Here is a 21,755-nt window from a genome sequence, read left to right on the forward strand (position 1 = left end):
GTTTCCATCTAATTGGTTCGATGTTTAAACGCTTTCTCTGCCACTTATTCTGTTATATGATCCTTATTCCTTATATCCTTGTTATAAGCTTCTCTTAAAGAAAATTTTAGCATGAATTGTACAAAAAAAAAAAAGAACCATTTCCAGGTATACAATTGGTACACGTTGCAAAAGATTAATGGATCTCTTCTTCTAATCCCATATGCTCCATCGAGCACGCATTCAGATTAAACAGAGAGCAGAACATCCCTGGTGTTGTTGCTGCTCTCTGGCTGGAATCATTGTTATCCATAAATCCTTATATATATCCAATCCAATTGGACAAGGACAACCTCAGCAGCATCAGCATCTTGTCGAAGTTTTGTAGTAATGGCAGTCAAGTGAGTCGCAACTTGGAGGAGTACCAGGTCATTATTCCAAAGTGGTTATTTGCCTTTGTTTTTTTTTTTGCTGTGTATTGGCGTAAAGATACAAAAAAAGATGTTTAAATTATTTTGCTGTTGCTGTTTTTTCTTTGCTGTGCAAGTACTATTATAAAATCAATTTATTTCAACTTAAGTGTAATTGTGTTTGTTTTTACCATTTTTTTTTTTTTGAAAGAATTTCTAAACTTAAAATTGCCAGAAAAATCATTCGTGCAGAATAATTGGCAATAAGATTGGAGTAATAGAAGGTAGCGGGAAGAAGGAAGTATTTTTGAGGAAAATTGTATTTGATTGAAGATAATTTCTTTTTTAACTGTTTTGAGAAATAATTGTATTTCCTGGTTTTATACACAAGCTGGAGTAAATTTGATAATTTTAAAATATCAATGATTTTTTGAAAAATTGTAGAATGATTTTTGGAATAAAAGTAAATTTAGAGTGACTTCAAATTTGTTCAGGACTAAGGCAGTGAACTGAAACCCTGATGATTGAATAAAATAAAACATTCTCAAAACAGTGCAGCAAAGCTAAACAGGGTCTTGTGGGTGAGTTATTTGCAATCGAAAAATTTTGTCAAATTTGTTTATGTAAAAAGATATTACGTGTCAAAAAAGAAACCGTCTTTTTACCATTGTCTCAGAAAAAGGACTATGAAAATAATTGAATTTTTGCAAATAGGTTTCTGCCTATTTATCTATGTTCTTAGATAATTTTATCCAATTATCAAAATAAAAAATATATAAATAAAAAACTTTTGAAAACGGTCAAACAATGGGCCAACAAAAAAAGATTTTTAGCTTTATTTGGTGAAAAATAATTTTAGAAATCCAATATTTCACACACGCCTGTAAATCAATCCCATCTTTAAGTCCTATAAGTTTGAGATTTTGTGAAAGCTTACAAAAATTCTTATCAAAATAAAAAACAAACTAAAAAATACACCTGAAAATAGTTGTTTTTCAAAAATTTATATTTTAAAAAATAGAGCATTAGAAAAAGTCGGTATAAGACCAATATACACTAGTTTACAAAAAATTAAATTTTTTTGACACCAAGTGCCGTTATACATTCCATATAGATTCGAGTCCAGGAAACTCGAAAATCTTCATTAAAAAAATATTTATGGATAGGTTTTCGAGTTATGATTTTTCAAATTATTTTGACGTTTTTTTTCAGCATACTTAGTATTCGGGTTATATCTTGAGTAATAAACGATCAATCTGAACAGAAAAACCGACACCTGAAAGCTAAATTAATAATCAACAAACACTGGAATAACGTTTTTGGGTCATTCTAGATATTTAAGTGCAATGCAACAAAACGTTTTAAGAAAATCGATTTTTAAAGGAAATTTTTGCCAAAAAAATAAAAAAATCTAAATCTTTCGAATCTTCATAGTTTTATATTTTTATGTGTAGTGCACTCTCTGAAAAAAATAACAAGATAATTTTTTTCAAAATTTATTTATAAGTTTTAAAGATATGATAATTTTTGTAACTATCAATATATTCGACTTATTTTGTTACTTTTTGTGTTTTTGTTTATAACTTGAAAAGGAAGCCGAATTTGAAAATATTTAATAAGAAATTTTCTTTAGATAATTAATTTTCCTATCGATATATATCCTTTTAAAAATGGAAGAAAAACTAAATTAACTTAAAAAAATTAAGAAAGACTATTAAAAAAAGAGGAAAAAAATGACATTTTTGATGTTTTTATTAAATAGTCTACTTTTATCCTTTGAGCATTTAAAGATATTGAACATATAAAGGAGAAAAGAAAATACTTTATCTATTAACATAATGCTCATAAAAATTAAATACGGCTAGAACTGGATAAATAAAATCACTGCTAATCACCATTTTTTAAAACATGTGAAAATTTGCTCAAAATGACCAAAAAGAGTAGATTTTGAAAGTGATTTCCGAGTTCCTGAGGTCAAAGTACGTAAGAAAACAAAAATGGGGTTGCGTGTCCATTTTGGCTGTAAACCAGTGTTATCATTCCATTGCCGAAAGAATTTTTTGTTTTTAATTTCTTCTGAATCTTTCGAATGAGACATCAAAAAAGGTCTCTTGAAACCTTATTCCTATGAATTGAAACCCAAAAGAAACCCAAGCAGATATTTTTTGATCTAAGTTTCGAAAAATTCTTTAAAGATATGAGTTCATAGTGAACATGCTTATGCATATATACATTTAGGTACAAAAACTAAAAATTTATTTTTTTGGATTTTCGTACAAAAACCCTAGTTTAACCCCTTGCCAAAAAAACGTATTTTGAAGAAATTTGCTCTGAATCCATTGAATGAGACATTAACAGAAAGGCACCTTCAAGATTTTGTTCTAATTAAAACACAAAAGTTTTTTTTGAGTTATTTCAATTCTATATTTTGTTTTATAGCACCTGTCCTGTGCATATTAGTTTTCACCAACAATAAAACAAAAATAAACAAAGTACATAATGTATACTTTCTTCCTCATCAAATTTTCATTTCATCATATTCACCAAAAATATCATCAAACAATTTTCAATACACAATAACTCTTCAATAAAATTCTTTTGAACTCAAATACATTCAATGTAGCATCTTTGTTTATTTTATATGCATACAAAATAGAAACATTTCCATTCCAAAAATTGACCAAATTCATCAATTTATATTTCGGTATATATTTATTTATTTAATGTCCAATCTAAAAAAGAGACTTTGTGCAGTTGTACTTATATTTTGTAATTCATTGAAAAACCTAATGTTAAAATAATATTCCAAGAATGCCAGGATATTCAAAATAAATTTCCTACAAAACCAATTTGCATAAAAGCAAAAGAAAAAAAAAAAAAAAACAATAGCAACCTGGCAATGAAAAATATGTTAAATAATTTCAATAGAATTTAAAATGTTTTTTAAAATACCAAATTCAAAAAAATTTAATTTTTTTAATTGAGTGATTACCTGGCCTACTCACTATTTATGGCCAAAATATTTTCAAACTAAATTGAACACAGAGTCCCATTATTAAATTTTAATAAATAAATCTAATAGTTAAATAAAATCTTTAATTTTATGTTTTCACTCTCCAATTTATTAAATATTTGATCTAAATAATTACTTTGCTTGTTCAATGGCAAATTAATTATGAATATATCATCAAATCATCATCATTTCAAAATTTGTGTTGCCACATCTGTGACGGAAATTTATTTTCAATTACCTATTAATTAAATTCTGAATAATAATAAAAAAAAGTTACTCATACGCCCCAGTGAACTGATGCTAATTTTTGTGTATTTTTAAACAAATTAATTACAATATTTTCGCTCAAAATCATTCAAAATAAAAGTTGAAAAAATATTTTGACATTAAAATCGATATTTGCTTTGAATTAGCTAAAAATAAATATTTTACATTTTATGATCGTTTGTATCATAAATAAATTGCTGTGAATAAAAACAAAACAAGTCAAACAAAAATATATGCAAATATGTGAAAAGTGTAAAATTCAAATACAATTTTTTTTTTCTGCAGCTGCAAAATACCTGGCAGAAAAAAATTCAATTTTTATCGCAGAGAAATTTGTTTACACAGCAAATAGAAAAAAAAAATGATAATAATCTCTTTCAGGATGCTTTCTGATCCAAAGTTAAATGTTGCCAACAGAAAAAAATAGAAAAAACAAGTAAAAATGAACAAACATAAAGAAAATACAAAAAAAAAAGGATTTATTTTTTTATATTTCGCTTAGAAATACGTAAATTATAAAAAAAAAACAAGAGTTACAAAAAAAGAAATGAACATGACTTTATACTTAATTCATTGTGAATTGCCTTTAAAGTATTTTACTATTCCAGCTAGACAATATAAAGCTGAAAGAACAACAAAGTAACCACCAAATGTTAGGAACTGCCCTCGGGGCTGCAAACTAAAACCACTCTCCGTAATTACTATCAAAGTGAAAATGGACTGCGCTCCCAGTGCTACGAGCGTATTGATGCCAAATATTAATCCAAAACTGTCCTCGACAATGTTTTCAGCAACTATGGCGCTACAAGTTATAAAAATAAAAAAAAATATGTATAAAAAAAAATATAAAACAGAATAAAATACAAAGTTTAGAGTGAATTTTGAAACAAATTGAGTTAGAGTTGAAAATTTAGATGGGCTTTAAGGTCGCATGAAATTGCTCATTTTTTTTACTTTCTTGTTAATTCTTTTGCAATTTTAATCATGCAGAGAATCAAGTTTTTAAAATTAAATGTAGGACCTACAAAATATCCTTGAATAATTTATTATGAAAGCTACTTGTTAACCAAGAGCGATTTTTTATTTTTTTTTTTTTCAAAAACCACAAAGAGTTTTTTTTTTGAGAAAGCAGAAGTGTGTATGTGTTATGAGGATGAGAATATTTTATTTCCACTTAAAAACAATCATTTTCAGTTAAATAAATGAACGTCGGTTTGTTGAAAGAAAAAAAAAAATACAAACTTTTTTAATTCATAAAAAAGACTTTGAGTTTTAAAACATTTTGTTTTTCTTTTGCCACAAAATATTAAAAGAAAATTAACAACTTTGTTTAAGTTGATGCTGTTGCCTATAAATTAATGTACTTGAAAACAATTTGTTTTGAATTTAAAAAGTTTAACTGGTTTTTTGCTTTGCTTTTGGCTTTTATATAAAACGAAAAAAAAAAAGAAATAAAGTTAACGAAGTAAAACATATAAATGAATGTAAGAGTCAGACAACTTTTAAATTCAAATTGCGACTTTGTTGGAGCCGAAAGTAACGCATGTAAGCTGTTTTTTTTTTATTATAAAATTTAATTTAAGTTGCTTTGATTTCTTCTTTTACTTTTGGAGAATTAAACTGTCTGAAAAAGAACATAATTGCCAGTAATAAATACTTTTAATAGGGTCTTTTAGTAAATTCATACACATGTGTCGAGTTATTCTATCTTGAAGATGTCTGACAGAAAGGTATGTTGGAGTTACGGTGGCTTCTTTTTTATGGTATTTTAATAAAATAATGTACATTTAAGCTTAGAGACAAATCTTTTCATTCAAATGTGGTTAGAAAAATAATTAAAATACCTAACATTTTTCTCAAAAAAAATAAATTTAAATGACCTGGGGTTTTCAAGGCGTAACGATGTTCTGCAAAAACCGAAGTATAAATTTAATTTTTTTTACAAAAAATACCATGCTAAATCCGCAACAAGTTTTAAAAAATTATTTCTCGAAAACTTAGTTTCCTAGTTTTAAAGGAAACAAGTGTTATTAGTCAGCACCTTAAAACACTAAGGCTCAATTTATTCAATCTCCATTATATTTAAAGTTCCTAATAAAAATAAAAAATTTGTCAAATCACATAGGTACAAATTTTAAAATTTCCCGTTTTTAATGGAGACTTTAAACTTAATGGAGTGTGAATAAATTGGGCCTATGGCCTAAGTCTCGAAAAAATTCATTAAACTTAAACTGATCAACAAAAAATCATTGTTTGCCTGTATACTTTCCTCTGTCTAGAGTTAAAGCCCAAACATCTGAAGCATTTTCTAAGAGCTAAAAAGTTAATCTTAAATTCAAGGTGAGTCCTAAAAAAGGGAAATTTGTTTATGAATAAAGTTAACGGTACTTTACTTGCCCTATGACAATTTTTAATAAAAATTTCACGTGAATTATGCATAATATTGGAAATAAGATTGTAATTAGAAAAGTATGTATTTCCAAAAATTTTTTTTTAAACGAATCAGCATTTTTGACAAAATTTTGTCAAGCTGTAAAATTTACAAAAAAATCAAAAATTTTGAGTAGGAAAAACTAAAGTTTCTACTGCCGAAAATAAGGTTTTCCCTTTGAAATAAAACACGACATTTTTTGAAGTTATTAACGTAACGGTACCTGCTGACTTTCTCGAAACAGAAAACGTTTTAGTATCCCTAATTTTTAAAGTAAAAAAAATTTAAAAAAAAATGAATTTTTGTAAAAGCATCTGTACGTCCATCTGTACACATTTCCACAGCCTAAACGCGTGGACAGATTTTCTCCAAATTTGGTACAGATGATTTTTATAGAATACTGAAAGTTGTTTTTTTTTTGTTTTTTTTTGTTTTTAATCTCACTTAGGTGTACCCCTATACAAATTTTTCAAGTTATACCAAATAACTCGAAAGCGGGTCTAACGATTTTGATAAAAAATTTTGTGTATAATTTTACAAACAAGACCAAACTTTTGATTTAAAAAAAAACATTTTTTGGAAGGTTGCTAACGGTACCTGCCATAGAACCGTTTTTTTGGTTTCAAAATATCTCTTACAAGACTAACCCGATTTCAACGAAAATTTTTACACAAAAGCGTTTAATTAACAGTAAATAAACTAAATTTTCAAAAAAAAAACATTTTTGGATTTTTAAAAAATATTTCAAATTTTTTTTTTTGAAAAATCAATTTTTTGAAAACGGGTTTTTGAAATGTGTTGAAATTTTGTTTTTAAGTGTTAACTAATTATTTCTTCAAAATGGTATAATAACTTTTAATTTTTTAATGTTAGAAAATTTTTACCTATATATGTATAAAAAATTATTTTTTTATAAAACGGCTGTAACGATTTTCAAAATTTTTTTTCTCAAAATTCCTTTTCATACAAAAATTCAGATGGCATACTTCGTTTTGTGATCAAAACCTTTAAAAATGGTGTTTTATTTTTTGTACTTTTTTACATTATGGGAAATAGTTTAATTAAATCTAATTATAATTATGCCTCATTTTTACTTGCGATATAGGTACTATATATCAAGTTATGCATTCGTACAAAAAAAAAAAGTTGAGATAACATTTTTCCATGACATTACGATGGTAGACAATGCCAAAAAAGTGGGTCCCAGAAGTCCGTCTGTCTGTCTGTCTGTCTGTCTGTCAGTCTGTCTGTCAGTCTGTCTGTCTGTCTGTCTGTCTGTATAAGGAGCTACAGCCTAAACGGATGGACCGATTAATGTCAAACTTTGTATGTAGCGTTATTTGGCGACTCTCCAGAGGGGTTTTTGGAATTAATTTTTTTGGACCAAAAATAACGGTACTTGTCATATAACGATTTTAGTAAAATTGAAATATCTCGAAAACGGCTCTAACGATTTTCTTTAAAAAATTCAAATGTTAGTTTTAAGCTAAAGTCTATCTTTCAATAGAAAAAAATTTTTTGGAAAATCATTATTAACGGTACCTGCCATAGAACCGTTTTTTTCAAATCCGATTATCTCCGAAACTGCTTATTCGATTTCAACGAAACTTTTTGTGAAGAAGCATTTATATAATTTAAATATAAGCCAAAAATAAAATTTTGAAAAAATTAATTTTTGGATTTTTAAAAAAAAATTTGAAAATTTTTTTTTGAAAAATCAAATTTTCGAAAACGGGACATTGAACTTTTTTGAAATTTTGTTTTTAGATGTTGATTAGTGATTTCTACCAAATGGCATACTAATTTTATTTTAAAACTTTTTTTCCAAAATATTATTTATAAAAAATTAGTTTTTTTTTAAAACGGCTCTAACGATTTTGAAAAATTTTTTTTTTAAAAATGCATGTTAATATATCAATCAAAACTGCATACTTGTTTTGGAGGGCAATTTAATTTTAGATTTTATTTTATTTTTTTAAAAAACGAATTTTATTTTTTTTTCCAAATTTCTATATAAAAAGTCTTAAAAAATTAAGCAACTTTAACTCTAAGAGCAAGTTCGTGCGACCCAGTCGTGTATTTTATTTTATTAAAAAAAGCTTTAAGATAAGATTTACTTTTACCATAAGAGCAAGTAGGTAAGTGCGACCCCAGTCGTGCATTTTATTTATATTTGTGTTTTAACAGCAATCTTGAACTCAAAGTTAGAAATTAAACAAAAGTAAACTGCGAAAGCAAAAATAAGTTAAAAATGTCAAAGGATATTACACTTTTTCAACATTAATTATGAGAAACTCCATTAAAAGTGAATTTACCTTCTTTTTCATTGAAAGAAAAGAGGGTTGGTACTTTTACTTTATACTTCATAAAAAACCTTTGAAATTTAATTTTTATAGGTTTGCAAATTGCTGCAATTTAAATAAGAAGTTACTTGATTTCACTACAAAACATCAGAAATATGAAAATAAATTGATGATGTTAGTAAAATTTTAATATCATGAAATGCTAATAAAGGTAAAAGCTTAAAGTACTAACATACATTAATCAAAAATAAATATTAAATGAATGAAAATGTTCTTTTGCGATCAAATCATGCGTGTACCCACTTTTATTTTATTGGACAAATTAAATTTAAAAAGACACTCAAAACTAAATTCGCAAAATCATCCTTGAAAAAAAAAAAACATGTCTTTCAATTGACTCTCTCGCTCTGTCTGCGTCCCAACTTATCATTCTCTAAAAATCCAATTATGTTCAAATCACTCACTCATATCATTTCTTACAGGTACATAACAAGTTTGTAGTCTATATAGTTACTATTACATACATGTTCAATTCATACAACATACCTTGCTTTTGTCACAACGAAAAAATACACTGTATAGAAGACAATGTGAATGACATACGCCACCCACACGAAATTTGTTGTGGCAGCCCATAGAAGGAGACCACCCATGAACAAGGAACAAATTGTCAAAATCCACAAATTCCATCTTTGATAGCGATGACTGTTGAAAAATCCGGCAGCAAGAGCTCCAACCGCACCAAGTAGAGTGGCAATTGCGTCAGTGGCTCCATTATAAGCACTTTGATGGTTGTCATCAATCTCTTTCCATAGGAATTGTACGTATGAGACAACCTATGTAGATGCAAGATTTTTTTTTTTAAAGAGAAATAAGAAAATTAAATGTCAGTATTGGTTACTATAATAATTTATCTTAAACTTTTGGTAAACAAAAATATTAAATTCGTAAATAAGTAACGAATCTTTGAATGAGGTATATCAAATACTTGAAAAATTTTAAAAATTAAATAGAAAAAAAAAATAGAAAATTTAAATTATTCAAAACCTTCCCAAAACCTAAAAAACCTAATATCTCTAAAACCACAATTATTGTGTAATGAAAAAAAATTGAATAACGGATATCAGAATTCCAAAAGAAAAATAAGAAGGTATACTAGATTTCTGTTATCGAGACCTAAATTTTTTGTAAGATTAAAGGTTTTTTTTCTCAGATTTAGACTTTGTATGGTTTTCTTGTTTTAAATTTAGTTGAATTTTAAGAACTTCTAGTTTTTCTTATATTTTAAATATTTTGGATTTTCTGGTTCATTTAGGCTTATGGGATTTATAATTTTCGTGATTTTGAGTTTTCTAAAATTTTAATTCTGATTTTGGGGTATGGGATTTTGAATTTTAAAGATTTTAAATTTTCTGGAATTCAAAATTTGGAATTTTTTTGAGTTCTTGTTCTTTAATTTTTAATTTCTTAAGTTTTTAAAGTTGATTAGTGTCGGAGGGTTTTGTGAGTCATAAACGATTTGTTTTCAAGGATTTTCAATATTCGATATACAAGTTTTTTTTTTTCTTAATTTCTGGATTTTGTTTGTTTTTAGGCTATTGATTAAGTCGTTTAGAAAGGAACTAAGACGTTCACGGGTTTTTATTGCAGGAATGGTTCAATGGGTTATAAGAGAAGATAAAACCGCGGAGTGCTATTAAATGAGAGGGTGGAAACTGAAGATAGGGGTGCAAAAGCCCCCTTTTTGGTTTTTTCAATATACCTCGAAAACCAAGCAAAATTTTGATATATTGCACGTAAAACTTTTTTTAGAGAATTAAATTTCCTATTGGAATAATGTTTTTTAAAAATTGAAAAAAAAAATCCATACCAAAATAGTCGAAACAATCATAAAAAAATATCCAAAAAATCGATTTTTTGAGTTCTTTTTGCTTTTTTAGTTGTACATTTTTTTTGGGTTGAGATGGACATAAACATTGCTCAAAAGAAAAAAAGAAGATTAAATTTCCTTCAAAATGCTGTACTCACTAAATTTTTTCATTGAAAATTAACCGAAGTATGGCCATTTTTAGTTTTATTCAAGTAAAACAGAAACATTTGAGGGGAAAGTACGATAACTTAAGCACCAAGAACTGATAATAAGATTTTGTAGAGGGGTTAAATACAATCAATGTTTACTATGGGAGGGGGGATCTACATATGTCCGCCCGTTTTGGCGGGAGGGGCAAGTTTCTAAAAAAATACTTCAAATAAAAAAAAATAATTAAAAAACAACGGCAACACTTACAGTTTTGATTGATACTTTTTTCAACAATTTTGTTTCCAAAATTTTGCTTTGTATGAATTTTAAGCTTTCGGATACAAGTATTATTAAGATTAAAAGATTTTCGTTTTGTGCATTGTGGGCTTAAAATTTAGGGTATTGCTCAATTTTATAATGGGGGATTTAAGTTGCCAAGAATTGCTTATAGGACTTTTGACTTTTCTAAGTTTTGATAAAATTGTTTTTATCTGAAAGAGAACTTCGATTTTAAGTTTTTTCGATGTTTCAGCGAATTATTCTTAATTTTCTAGAATTTGATCAAAATTAAGTTTCTATTTTCAAGAGTTTGGAATTTTGGTTTTAAATTTTTTCACCCAAAATTTTCATAAATTTCAATGCTTTGAGTTTTCGTAGTTTTTTATAAAATCATTTTTCTGTACTTTCCAAGATTTCGGGCTATAATTTCATGTTATATTAATTCTAAACTTTGTTAATAATTCAGCTTTAAATTTCCGACCTTTTAGTTTTCTTTTTTTTAATTTCTCGTTTCTAATTAAGGGTTTTCAGGATTTTGGATTTGGAATGAGATCTCAAATGATTTGAGATTTTTTGAATTTTAGAAATCTCGTTGTTTTGAGATTCCTTTGTGCAGGTCAATGAGAAATTGGGGTTTGAAAAAATTTTAATTTTTAACATTTCGGATTGCTCTTTTTGGATTTTATGCTTTCAAGTGGTTTTATAGATTTTGCTTGGGTTTTAGATTTTCAATTATTTTGTATTTGTGATTTTTAAAGTGTCACTTTTTTGGATTTTCAGAAAAATGCGTAGCTCTTGGTACTTCAGTATTTTGATTTCTGAAGTTTCAAGATTTCCTTATTTTATAGCTATCAGAATTTCTGCTTTTTGAGAAACAAATTTTATAACCCACACTGAACCAAATCAGGTAGGTCATATTGACGGAAATATTTTGTTAACTTTTGAAGAATAATTTATTCAAATCGACAATATTTCATGAAATTTTTCGTAATAATGAATATTAAATATTCAAAATCACAAAAATTTCTTCAACTGCTAAAAGATTTAGTATTTTATTCAACCGAACAATTTTTTTTCATTTTGACAATCCGAAATAGTAGACTGACAAAATTTATCAACTTGAAGAATATTCTTCAAAATGTTAACAATAACTTATATGCCTACAAATATAAATGCTTTTAGAAACCAAATAATTCCTGCAAACTAACGGATTTTGCAGAGATATTTTTTCAAATTGAATAAATTTATTCAAATCCCGGAATGTGTTTTATTCAAATTGATGAAATTTTCTTCAAACCGAAGAATTTTCATAATTATTCCTATTCTTCGTTCCATTTTCTTCAAATTGAAGAAAGTTTTTCAAATAGAGGAAAACGTTTTCTTCAGACTGAAGAAATTATTCAATTTGAAGAAGTTTGTTCAATATTTTGCCGGTAACTGTTAATTAAGTGATAAGTTTTATTTTTGTAAGTGAACTGGTGCCGAAAAGTTTGATCGCGTCTTAGAAAATTTAAAATTAATATACATAAATAAATACTGATAAAAATACAAAACTTTTGGAAGTAAATACCTTAAATAAACATGTAAGTATTTGAATAAATCCAATTTAAATGATAATATGAATTCAACAGAAGAAAAACAAACAAATATAATCCTTGTATGCATGAAAAAAAGCTATTTTTGATTTATGTAATTGAAAATTTATTTTAAAATTTATTATTTTAACTCTACACGACTTCTCAAGAAAAGTGGTATTTTACAAAAAAGATCTTACTCAGCTTGTTCTCCAGGACCTCCGGACAAACGAATTTTTAAACTTGGTAAGACAGATTATATTCAAAACAGAATTTTTTCTGAATTTTTTCAATTTAGATGAACCAGAAGCCGATGTTTCCGAGCACATTGAAGAAATTATAAGAGACAATTGTACTTGGGCAGAAATGGAAATGCATTGGGATGCTTCAAAAAACCTTAGACTACTTGAGATCACAAAAGCCGAATCGACAGTGGATATCTTAGGCAAATGGAAGCAATATAAGAACCCGATGGGTTTTAAATTGGTAAGTTTATTTAATTTGTAATTTTAAGAGCTAAAACAAGAAACAATATAATATTTTCGCGTTTCGAGGCATTGTAACCTTAAGCATTGTAGTCTCAAAAATACGTTTATGAGTATGACTGTTAATAACACTGGTCAACAAAATTAAACTTCTTTTTTGTTACAGAAACCAAGGTATACTTTTCTATAGGATTTTGGTGTGCTGAGCTCAAATCCGAAGTCAAAAAAATTCTATCACATCACGTTTTTGAGATAATCCCGTTAAAAAATCGAAAATGCCGCTTTTTACCAGTTTTCGAGATTATTTCTTAGCTTTTGGTTATTTGTTTTAAATACATTTGTAACGGTTTCTAATAGAACTAAATCTTGTCTTTCTAAATCCGTTTAAATCTTTTAAAAATCTCTTATCTTCTTTGAGAAATCTGAAATTGAAATCAACGTGTTTGGTATATCTCATGTTTATTTACTTTTAATAGCGAATCTCGAAAAGTTCTTTGCCAATCGCTTTCAAATTTTGACACAACGTTCCATTTAGAATCTTGCAAGTTTTTATATTTGCGAAGGTGGTGAATCGCAGTGAGATACATCAAAGCGTGACCGTGTCAGATACTTATACTAAATAATTACTAGTGAGAAAAATATAATTTTTTTTCTTGTTAAAAACAAGATAAGAACTTACTGGAATGTAAATGAAACGTTGTGTCAAAATTTGAAAGCGATTGGCAAAGAACATTTCGAGATTTACTATTAAAAGCAAATAAATATGAGATATACCAAACACGTTGATTTCAATTTCAGGTTTCTCAAAGAAGATAAGAGATTTTTAAAAGATTTAAACGGATTTAGAAAGACAAGATTTAGTTCTATTAGAAACCGTTACAAGAAATAATCCCGAAAACTGGTAAAAAAGCTTCATTTTCGATTTTCTAACAGGATTATCTCAAAAACGTGATGTGGTAGAATTGTTCTGACTTCGGATTCGAGCTCAGCACCCAAAAAACCTATAGAAAAGTATATCTTGGTGTCTGTAACAAAAACCTTGTTGACCAGTGTAATGCATTTATATGTTTTTTCAGATCAATATGGATTTCAAACACCTATATCCGAAAGCTGAGAGTTTATTATTAAAATATGATAATTTTTCTGTAAAAATTATACCAATTTTTGAAGACGAAATAAAGGACCCAACTAGTCGCCAGACCTTAAGCGAAATGATGAATAACGGACAAAATTTATCCGAAAGTAAGTTTACTTGTAATTACTGAGTAGTTTAACATAAAAGCTTAAATTAACCAATTTTCGAATTTTTTCGACCCAACAAACATAGTTATATATTTTTTCTTTTATTTTTTTTCCAGATGGACGTGTCTGTGGCATTTTTCATTTAATTCACAGCCTTCTTATACCAACAGCTAAACTCATCACTGGCAGTGGATCACAGAAGGCCATTTCTCGTTTTTCTATTCGGGACTCCCAAGCTAGCTTTCTTTTAGTTGGATCAAGTGTAGCGGCATGCGACGAAGAGATTCTCCGGAGACAAAAAGAAAAAAAAAAAAACATTCAACCACTGGTTATTGTTACTGGACCAATTTTGGATCCTAAGGACATTGTTGTATTTTTCGATGGTATAAAGTTCAAACAAAATTCAATTATTTTGGCAATCGATCTGTGTTTCAAAATTTTTAATTTATTTAATTTGGAATACCCTACTGGTTCAAGTTTGGTTTGGGCCTTTATTCGAAACTTTTTTTTATAAAATTGAGACTAGTTATGATAACAACCATCCAAAAGTAAACTCACTAATAAATAAGTTAAATAAATCTTAAGTTCAGTAATTAATACATACCTATAAGTACACACACAAGAGAATAAAATTAAAACATATTCTTGTATTTAAAAAAAGCTATTTGTTTGTTTGTTTTGGTTATTTACATTTTGGGGCTATACTAACTTACATTTTTAGGATACCTTTTAAATATTGATATAAATAATACAATTTTTTTATTTTCTTTCAGTAAAATTATTTACAGAAAATAAATTTATTTAAAGAAAAATATTTTCTGCTTGAAATCGAATTAGTGTTAAAAAAAATCATTAATTTGAAGAATAGAATGCCCTTTATTGAAGATGAAAATGAAGAAACAAGCAGGTTAAAATAACAACTTTTCTTCAATTAAAAGAAATAAAAACGTTCAAATGAATAAATTTCATCAACTTAAAAAGTTTGATCCGTCAATTGGAAGAAAGTTTATTTATTATAAAGAAATGGGTAAGTTAAAATGAAGAATTATTTGTTTAATTGAAGAACTATTATTCACAAAATTTCATGAAACAATGATGAATATTAGTCAATTTGACAAAATTTTGTAGATTTTACTCCGCTACAAAAAATTTTATTCATTTCTTCAAAATGACGGAACTTCTTGAATCTAAGAATATATTCGTCTAATTGACGGATAGGAGGTGTTGACCGTATATTGATCACCCTTTCTTCAAATTTACTTGCTTTTTCATCAATATGACTACCGAATTTGGTTCAGTGCATATTAAAACTTGATACAAAAACTAAAATCAATTTTTTTGAACATAAATTTTTCATTACATTTTCCATGCTTTGGCTTGACTTCAAAAACACTTAATAATATTGTATTATTTCTCAAATAAACCAATTTACGAAAAATCTCATAAACACTAAAAAATCGATTAAGAGTTTTTTTCTTTTTCACCATTATGAAGTTGAAAAAAAAACCAATGAAAAAACAAACGTAAATCAAAGATATTATCTGTTATGACATTAAACACAATTTTATGTCCTTTTTTGTTTTCCTTTCGATATAAACAAGAACAAAATATACACAAACTAGGGATAAGCAACGTTTGTGTGTAAGGATACAATCGCCCAATTACACCCAGAGATTATTTCCTAACAAGATGGCTGTGTGTTCAGTTATCATAAAACAAAAGAAACATAACTGGGCTAATCCAATTTATTGTGATGGTCCAGCATATAAATTTTCATCTTCTCGTTTTTGAGGTCCTGTCACATTAAAAATGACAAATATGTAAAACAAAAAAAAAAAAAATAATGATATATATATATATATATAATATATTCATTGAACAATATTTCAAAAATTCCCAAATCCATCTACGCATTTGTAAATTAGAAAACACAATTCGGTAGTGTGATTTTGAAATCGCTTGGTGCTGTCTGTCGGTCTGTCCGTAATCGATCCCGTATGTTAACGCATTTGACTGCCTAGTTGTCCCACAAATTCAAATGAAATTGGAATAATAGAAATGAATTCATCCAACTACAACGACGTTATAAATTCATGTCAAAAATACCAACAAAATTTCAAAAACAGAAAATGAAAATTACGATTTGCATCTCTCAACTGTGCGGGAATAAAGTATCTCATGTCCTTAGCTTCAGCTTGTCACAGGAACTACACAAAATCCTTTGAATCTGTTTAAATCTTCTTTAAACCCAGTTTTCGGCACTCATGCTGATAAGCTCACTGTAGTTAGGCAGCGATCATAATAAGGGATTAGCATGACGTTAAATTGGAGATTAGATAGAAAAACAAGACTGCTACAGGATTTTTTTGTGACAAAAAGAAAAAAAAAATAAATTATTCAATCCAATTCAATCGAGTCTAACTGCTTGATTTTTATTAAAGAATGTATTTTGTTTCCATTTTATCCAAGCTTTATAAAAGAAACAGAAGGGAAAAACATTTTATTTAGAAAAAAGTATTTTACAGGATACTTATCAAGAATGTTACCGCAAAATAAAGTGATCAGCGAACTTGTTTATAGAGTTCAAGTTGAGGTAAATTTTTAAAACTTTTTATATAAAATTTTGGATGAATGCAAATTTGAAAAAAAAAACCAAAAAATCATAAAATTCTTTTTATAAAAAATATTCAACGATTTCTTTTAAAAAAATAGTAGTTGGATTGTTATAATTATAAAGTGCGCGCGCACTTTTTTACATTATCAAAACGATATTTTTTTACAGCATTTTTACATAATTTTGATGTACAGAATTTTGAAATACAGTATTTTGACCAACCAGAATTTTGCTATACAGAATTTTGACTTTCAGAATTTTGTTCCTACAGCATTTTGCACATACAGAATTTTGACATACAGTATTTTGGCATACAGTATTTTGAATACAGAATTTTGCAACATACAGAATTTCGACCCCAACCCGTAAAAAACATTGATTTTTTTTTTTTTGAAAAATAGAATTTTCGATTTTTTTTTTGAGATATTGGTTTTAGGTGTTGGCTTATAATTGCTACAAAATGGCATCCCAACTTTATTTTAAAACTTTTTTCCAAAAAATTATTTATAAGAAACGATTTTGAAAATTTTGTTTTTCTAAAAAATGCATCGCAATAAAAGAAATTAAACTGCATACTGTTTTTGGAGCTCAATTTCATTTTAAGAGTTGTTTTTTGTTTTTGCATTTTAAGAAAGAATTTTATTTATAATTTTATGCTCAAATACATTAACCAAATTTATATAAAAAAAGTCTTACAAATTCTTGAACTATGAGTTCTAAGAGCAAGTACATGCGGTTCGCATTTTATTTATTTTTTTATTTTGTTGTATTAAAGCTTTTGCATTTGTTGAAATCAAGCAACTCATTTTTGGAGAAACTTAACATTTGAAAAAAAGGGTGTATCTTATAAATGATTAAAAAAAGAAATTACTAAAGTTTAAATATTGTCCAAAAAATATTTTTTCTTATCAAAATCGCAATTTTCGAGAAAATTGCAATACCTTGAAAATGTTATAATGGAGATATGTGTTCCAAGATTTTACCTGTCAAACAAAGTAAAAATTGTATGGTAAAATATATTTTTTTTGTTGATGGTTTCTGTTAGAATTGATGTGAGTTCCAATAACGGATCTAGAGTCAGCGTTGCCAGATTCCCCGATTTTTCGTATTCCTCCCGATTTTTTGATCTATTTACGATTGCCCGATTTTGTGTTTAAAAATTAGGTTTTCTCCCTATTTTCAACTCAAAAAAGGATGTGCTACCTTAACATCGTCACTTTTTTCATAGAAACATTTAAAATTTTATTTTAAAGTTGGCAGAACTTCACTTAAACGTTTTAAAAATTCCTTTCGTCTTATTTGTTTTCTTTTTTTAAAAGTTGTTGGTTTAAATCTATCAAGAGAATAACTGAGTAACAAACAGGATCATTCCACAATTCATTATCGACAGACGATATCGATATGACGATAATCTTGCTTCACTTAAAAGCGATAGTTAATTTTTATCAGACGATATCGTTTTGACGATTGATAAATTTTTTTTTTGTAGGTCAATAATCTTTTAAAAAATGTCTTCAAAACGGCAGCGCTTATAGACGATAGGTAAAGGTCTCGTTTTCATTTATTTGTTTTTGGATGTTTCATGGATATTTTATATTCGATTTAACCGAAGTTTTTAGGATTTTATTTCATTGCTACACCAGAGCGGGCTTATAAAAATATTTTTTATAAATGCATTTGCTTTCCATTATAAAAAAATTGCATTGAAAATAATTTTTTTTGCAAATCAAATGAAATTTCGTTAAAAAAATGCAAAATATTTTTTCGTAGGTATTGGTTTTTTAATTCATCATCCAGGTACATTAAAAAAAAATGGAAGGTACTCAAATTCTGAAAATATGGTTGAATAAATACTAACAAATTAGTAGTTAAACACGAATATTAAGTTCTCTATACCTGATTCTAAATATTGCGGGACGAAACGACAACGTTGCACTTTTCCCAAGATTTTTCTTTAAAAAGAAACGTTTTAAAATCGTTAGACGATTTAAAAAAAAGCTATGTTTAAGACAAATTTAATTAACTTTATTCTACTAATGCAAACAAGAAAATTCTCATTTTCAAGGACTATTTAATTTAGAAAATTTTTTACGCACGCATATTAGATCTTTTTGGGTACTGTCTAAAACAAAAATATTTCTACTTTTTACAACATTTTTAAACCTTTTTCCTGTTTGGGTATTTTTGAAGGTTCTTAAACTGTGATGTGGCAAAAAACTTAATGTGAAGCAAAAAAAAAAAACGGGCAACCACGTTAACAATTAACGTTTTTTTTTTTGATTTTATCAATTCAAAAATTACGAAACGACCCCCAAGTTTAAACCTCAAAATATTTCAAAACGACAAACAAGGTCTAGTTAAATATTAAAACAAAACCACATCTCAGCCTTTGCTCATGAAATAAAAAATGTCTAGGCCGGAATTTGATGCTTATTGTTATTCAACTCAGAACTTGATGACAATGCTATACAGGAAGTTTTCTATCGAAATTAAAGATTCTGTTTTATTTAAAATGTGTTTTATTTAAAGTCTTGTTTATTTTTTTAATTTTTACTGATTCCCCGATTTTCCCCGATTTTAAATGTGGTTATCTCCCGATTTCAAAAAAATATTTTATGGCAACACTGTCTAAAGTGCTTTAAAACAGTTCATGAAGAATATGCTCACACTTACATTTCAAAATCACTTCAAGATTATCAGGCAAATTTCGTAAGCCCCTGCACACTACAAACTATCGGCTGATAGTTTAGTCGGGTAGAGCAGCTACAGAAAACTTTAGAATTACCCCAATAATTCTTAATATTTAAACATTTTTCATATATAAGAGCCTAAGCCTACTTGTTCAACTTCTAAGATTCAAATAATCTAAATCACGTTCAGGTTACATTAAAGAAAAATTAAACTTGCTAATAAATAGCCAACTGATGCAATTCATAAAAAGCACGTCTCACGTATAACATTGCCATTTTGTCTTTGTCTAACCAAGAACACCAGCTCGCAACAATACATTTCGATTAAGTTCTTCTTTTACTTTGGTTGCTTTAGTTGCACCTGTTTCTCTTTATGTCCTTTGTAAGGCGCATTACCACGATACAACCACAACGAACGAAAGGACTGATTTATTTCAGTCTTAGAAAATCTGTGTTCTCACGAACTCACGTGGCATGTAACTCTCAGCTCAGAGTCCTTCATTTAACGAACTAAGTTTTATGACTCGTGAAGAAAATATCATCTCGTCTTTAAGGACCAAGCAGGAACTAACAACAGACAGTGAAGTTCTTCCTTGGCTAAGGATATAAATGTGTATCTTTAGAAGAGATAGGATGAGTGAGCCGCCCTTGGTTGGTGGAATAGATGAGCGCCTTTCGTTTGAAGGAGTTTGTCCGTGTCGTCCTTGAGATGGATGTAGGACATCATGCACAACTTTAGAGATTACTTTATATATCCCAAATGGATGGTGGTGGCAAGGCGGCGCATCAGCAGCAGCCCAGAGTTGGGCGTGTAAATCATCAGCAGCTGAGTAGACAACGAGAAGAAGTGAACACTTCAATTAATCTCAATACATTTGTGATGGCGCTAGCGAACAAAAATGGTTGTTCTTATTATGAAATTATGGAAGGAAGGATAGGATACAACAATACCTACACAAGTAAACTCTCTTACTTACACTTTCTTATTATGAGGTCATTGGAATTCATGTAACACAAAGCAGATTATTTTTGGTTGTTGTAAGAGGATTTTACTCTTCCTGGGTTAAAAGAGTGAGAGAGGGATAGAAATTGTTTCTCTCTGTCTTGTTAGTTATAAAGCTTATCCCCGAACGACATAATAAATTTGCTTTTGATTGTTATCGAGGGTATTCACAAGACTAAGCCACAGCATTGTATCGGAATTAACAGGATGATGTATTGGGGCTTACTACAAAAGTCACAGTGTGGAACAATGACAATTACTTATTTTGGGGTTAGTGAATATAATTTAAGAAGAATGATGACAACGAAATATATTTTATGACGTAGGTACATGTGCCCGGGTAATGTAACATTTTCAGAATAAAAAAACATATTTGGCAAGCCAAAATGGAAAAGGATGCAAATTAAGGATTATGATTGTCAACAGAAGCTATTCCCGAAAAGTCATATAAAAATCGATGTTTGGCAGACATTAAACCTTTTCAGTAACAAATATAAATATACGAGTCTGTATTTTAATTTTTTGAACGTAAATTCGATTTTTTTTATGAATGCAACAGTTGTTACATCATAGTTCCTTTTCTTGCGTTTGCCGCTAGTAAAACAATGTATAGAATATTTTCTTTTTGTTTGTTCTTAAGTTATCGGTTCTTACTAGTATTCTAAAAATCTAAATACACCCTCAACGCATAAAAAAAGATTAACAGTTTCACAAAAGCTTCAAAACAAAAGAAGCCATACAAAAAAATTTCAGTCGATTGTTCTTTACCCTTGCCGATATATTTTCACAAACGGATTAGAAATAATGATTCCAATAATCTGCATGGAAACTCAATTGCTTCAAGGTCATCCTATAACTAAAAATACCTCACTTTTACTAGAAATAATAAACATAAGCAATGTTTGCAAAGGTATCGGAAAGTATTTAAAAATAACAAATCGGGAGATTCATAAAGCAGTCTTTAAGCTTGAAAAGTTTTGGTTAAAATTTGGGATTTTGGTTATTTCATGAAATAAAATTTATTCTCTTTCTTCTTTCTATGGTATTCTTCTTAAAATTCTTTTGTTTGCTCGTAAAAATAAATACTTAATAAAATACTTTAACATATTGGTAACATCTTATTTGTTTTAATATTTCGTTTTTTTATAAAGAACGTTATATTTTATTGCCATATTTAAAAAAAATATTTTTCTTGTCAGGAATACTGTTTGTTTTTATCTGGAATAAGTATAACTGATTTAAGACAAAAGGTGTTTTCATGAAACGGTGTAAACTCTATTCAAACCTGTTAACGTGGTAGATGTGTCAAAATTTTGTATGGATTTGCAAGCACGTTTACCAAATTTACCATGTTTACACCGTTTCATGAATACCCCTAATGCAATTTATAAAAAAAAAAGAAAACATTTTTGCGACTTTTCACGAACATTTAAAAATAGTGATAA

General features: G+C 27.9%; 2 protein-coding genes across 4 annotated transcripts in view; one reads left to right on the forward strand and one right to left on the reverse strand.

Moving 5' to 3' along the window:
* Positions 1–4,179: 4,179 nt before the first annotated feature.
* Positions 4,180–21,755, reverse strand: part of LOC129921532 (thiamine transporter 1-like) — a 123,865-nt gene continuing 106,289 nt past the window's right edge. For all 3 annotated transcript variants that reach the window (XM_056003405.1, XM_056003406.1, XM_056003407.1), the window contains 2 exons: positions 8,950–9,239; positions 4,180–4,471 (listed from right to left, as the gene is read on the reverse strand). In XM_056003405.1, the coding sequence (XP_055859380.1) occupies positions 4,240–4,471; positions 8,950–9,239 (522 nt within the window). In that variant the 3' untranslated portion in view covers positions 4,180–4,239. The remainder of the gene's footprint in view (positions 4,472–8,949; positions 9,240–21,755) is intronic.
* Positions 13,834–14,695, forward strand: LOC129921533 (uncharacterized). Its single transcript, XM_056003408.1, has 2 exons — positions 13,834–14,003; positions 14,120–14,695. Exons 1-2 carry the CDS (start codon positions 13,844–13,846, stop codon positions 14,515–14,517), a joined length of 558 nt encoding a protein of 185 aa, XP_055859383.1. The 5' UTR covers positions 13,834–13,843; the 3' UTR covers positions 14,518–14,695.

The sequence above is a fragment of the Episyrphus balteatus genome, chromosome 1 (assembly GCF_945859705.1).
Source record: "Episyrphus balteatus chromosome 1, idEpiBalt1.1, whole genome shotgun sequence".
NCBI classification, from domain to species: Eukaryota; Metazoa; Arthropoda; class Insecta; order Diptera; family Syrphidae; genus Episyrphus; species Episyrphus balteatus.

Bases quoted from the DNA above. Each gene is read 5' to 3' on its own strand.
- LOC129921533 (XM_056003408.1), top strand. From the start codon at position 13,844: ATGGATTTCAAACACCTATATCCGAAAGCTGAGAGTTTATTATTAAAA. The intron at 14,004-14,119 runs GTAAGTTTACTT...TTTTTTTTCCAG, and splicing joins CGGACAAAATTTATCCGAAA to ATGGACGTGTCTGTGGCATT.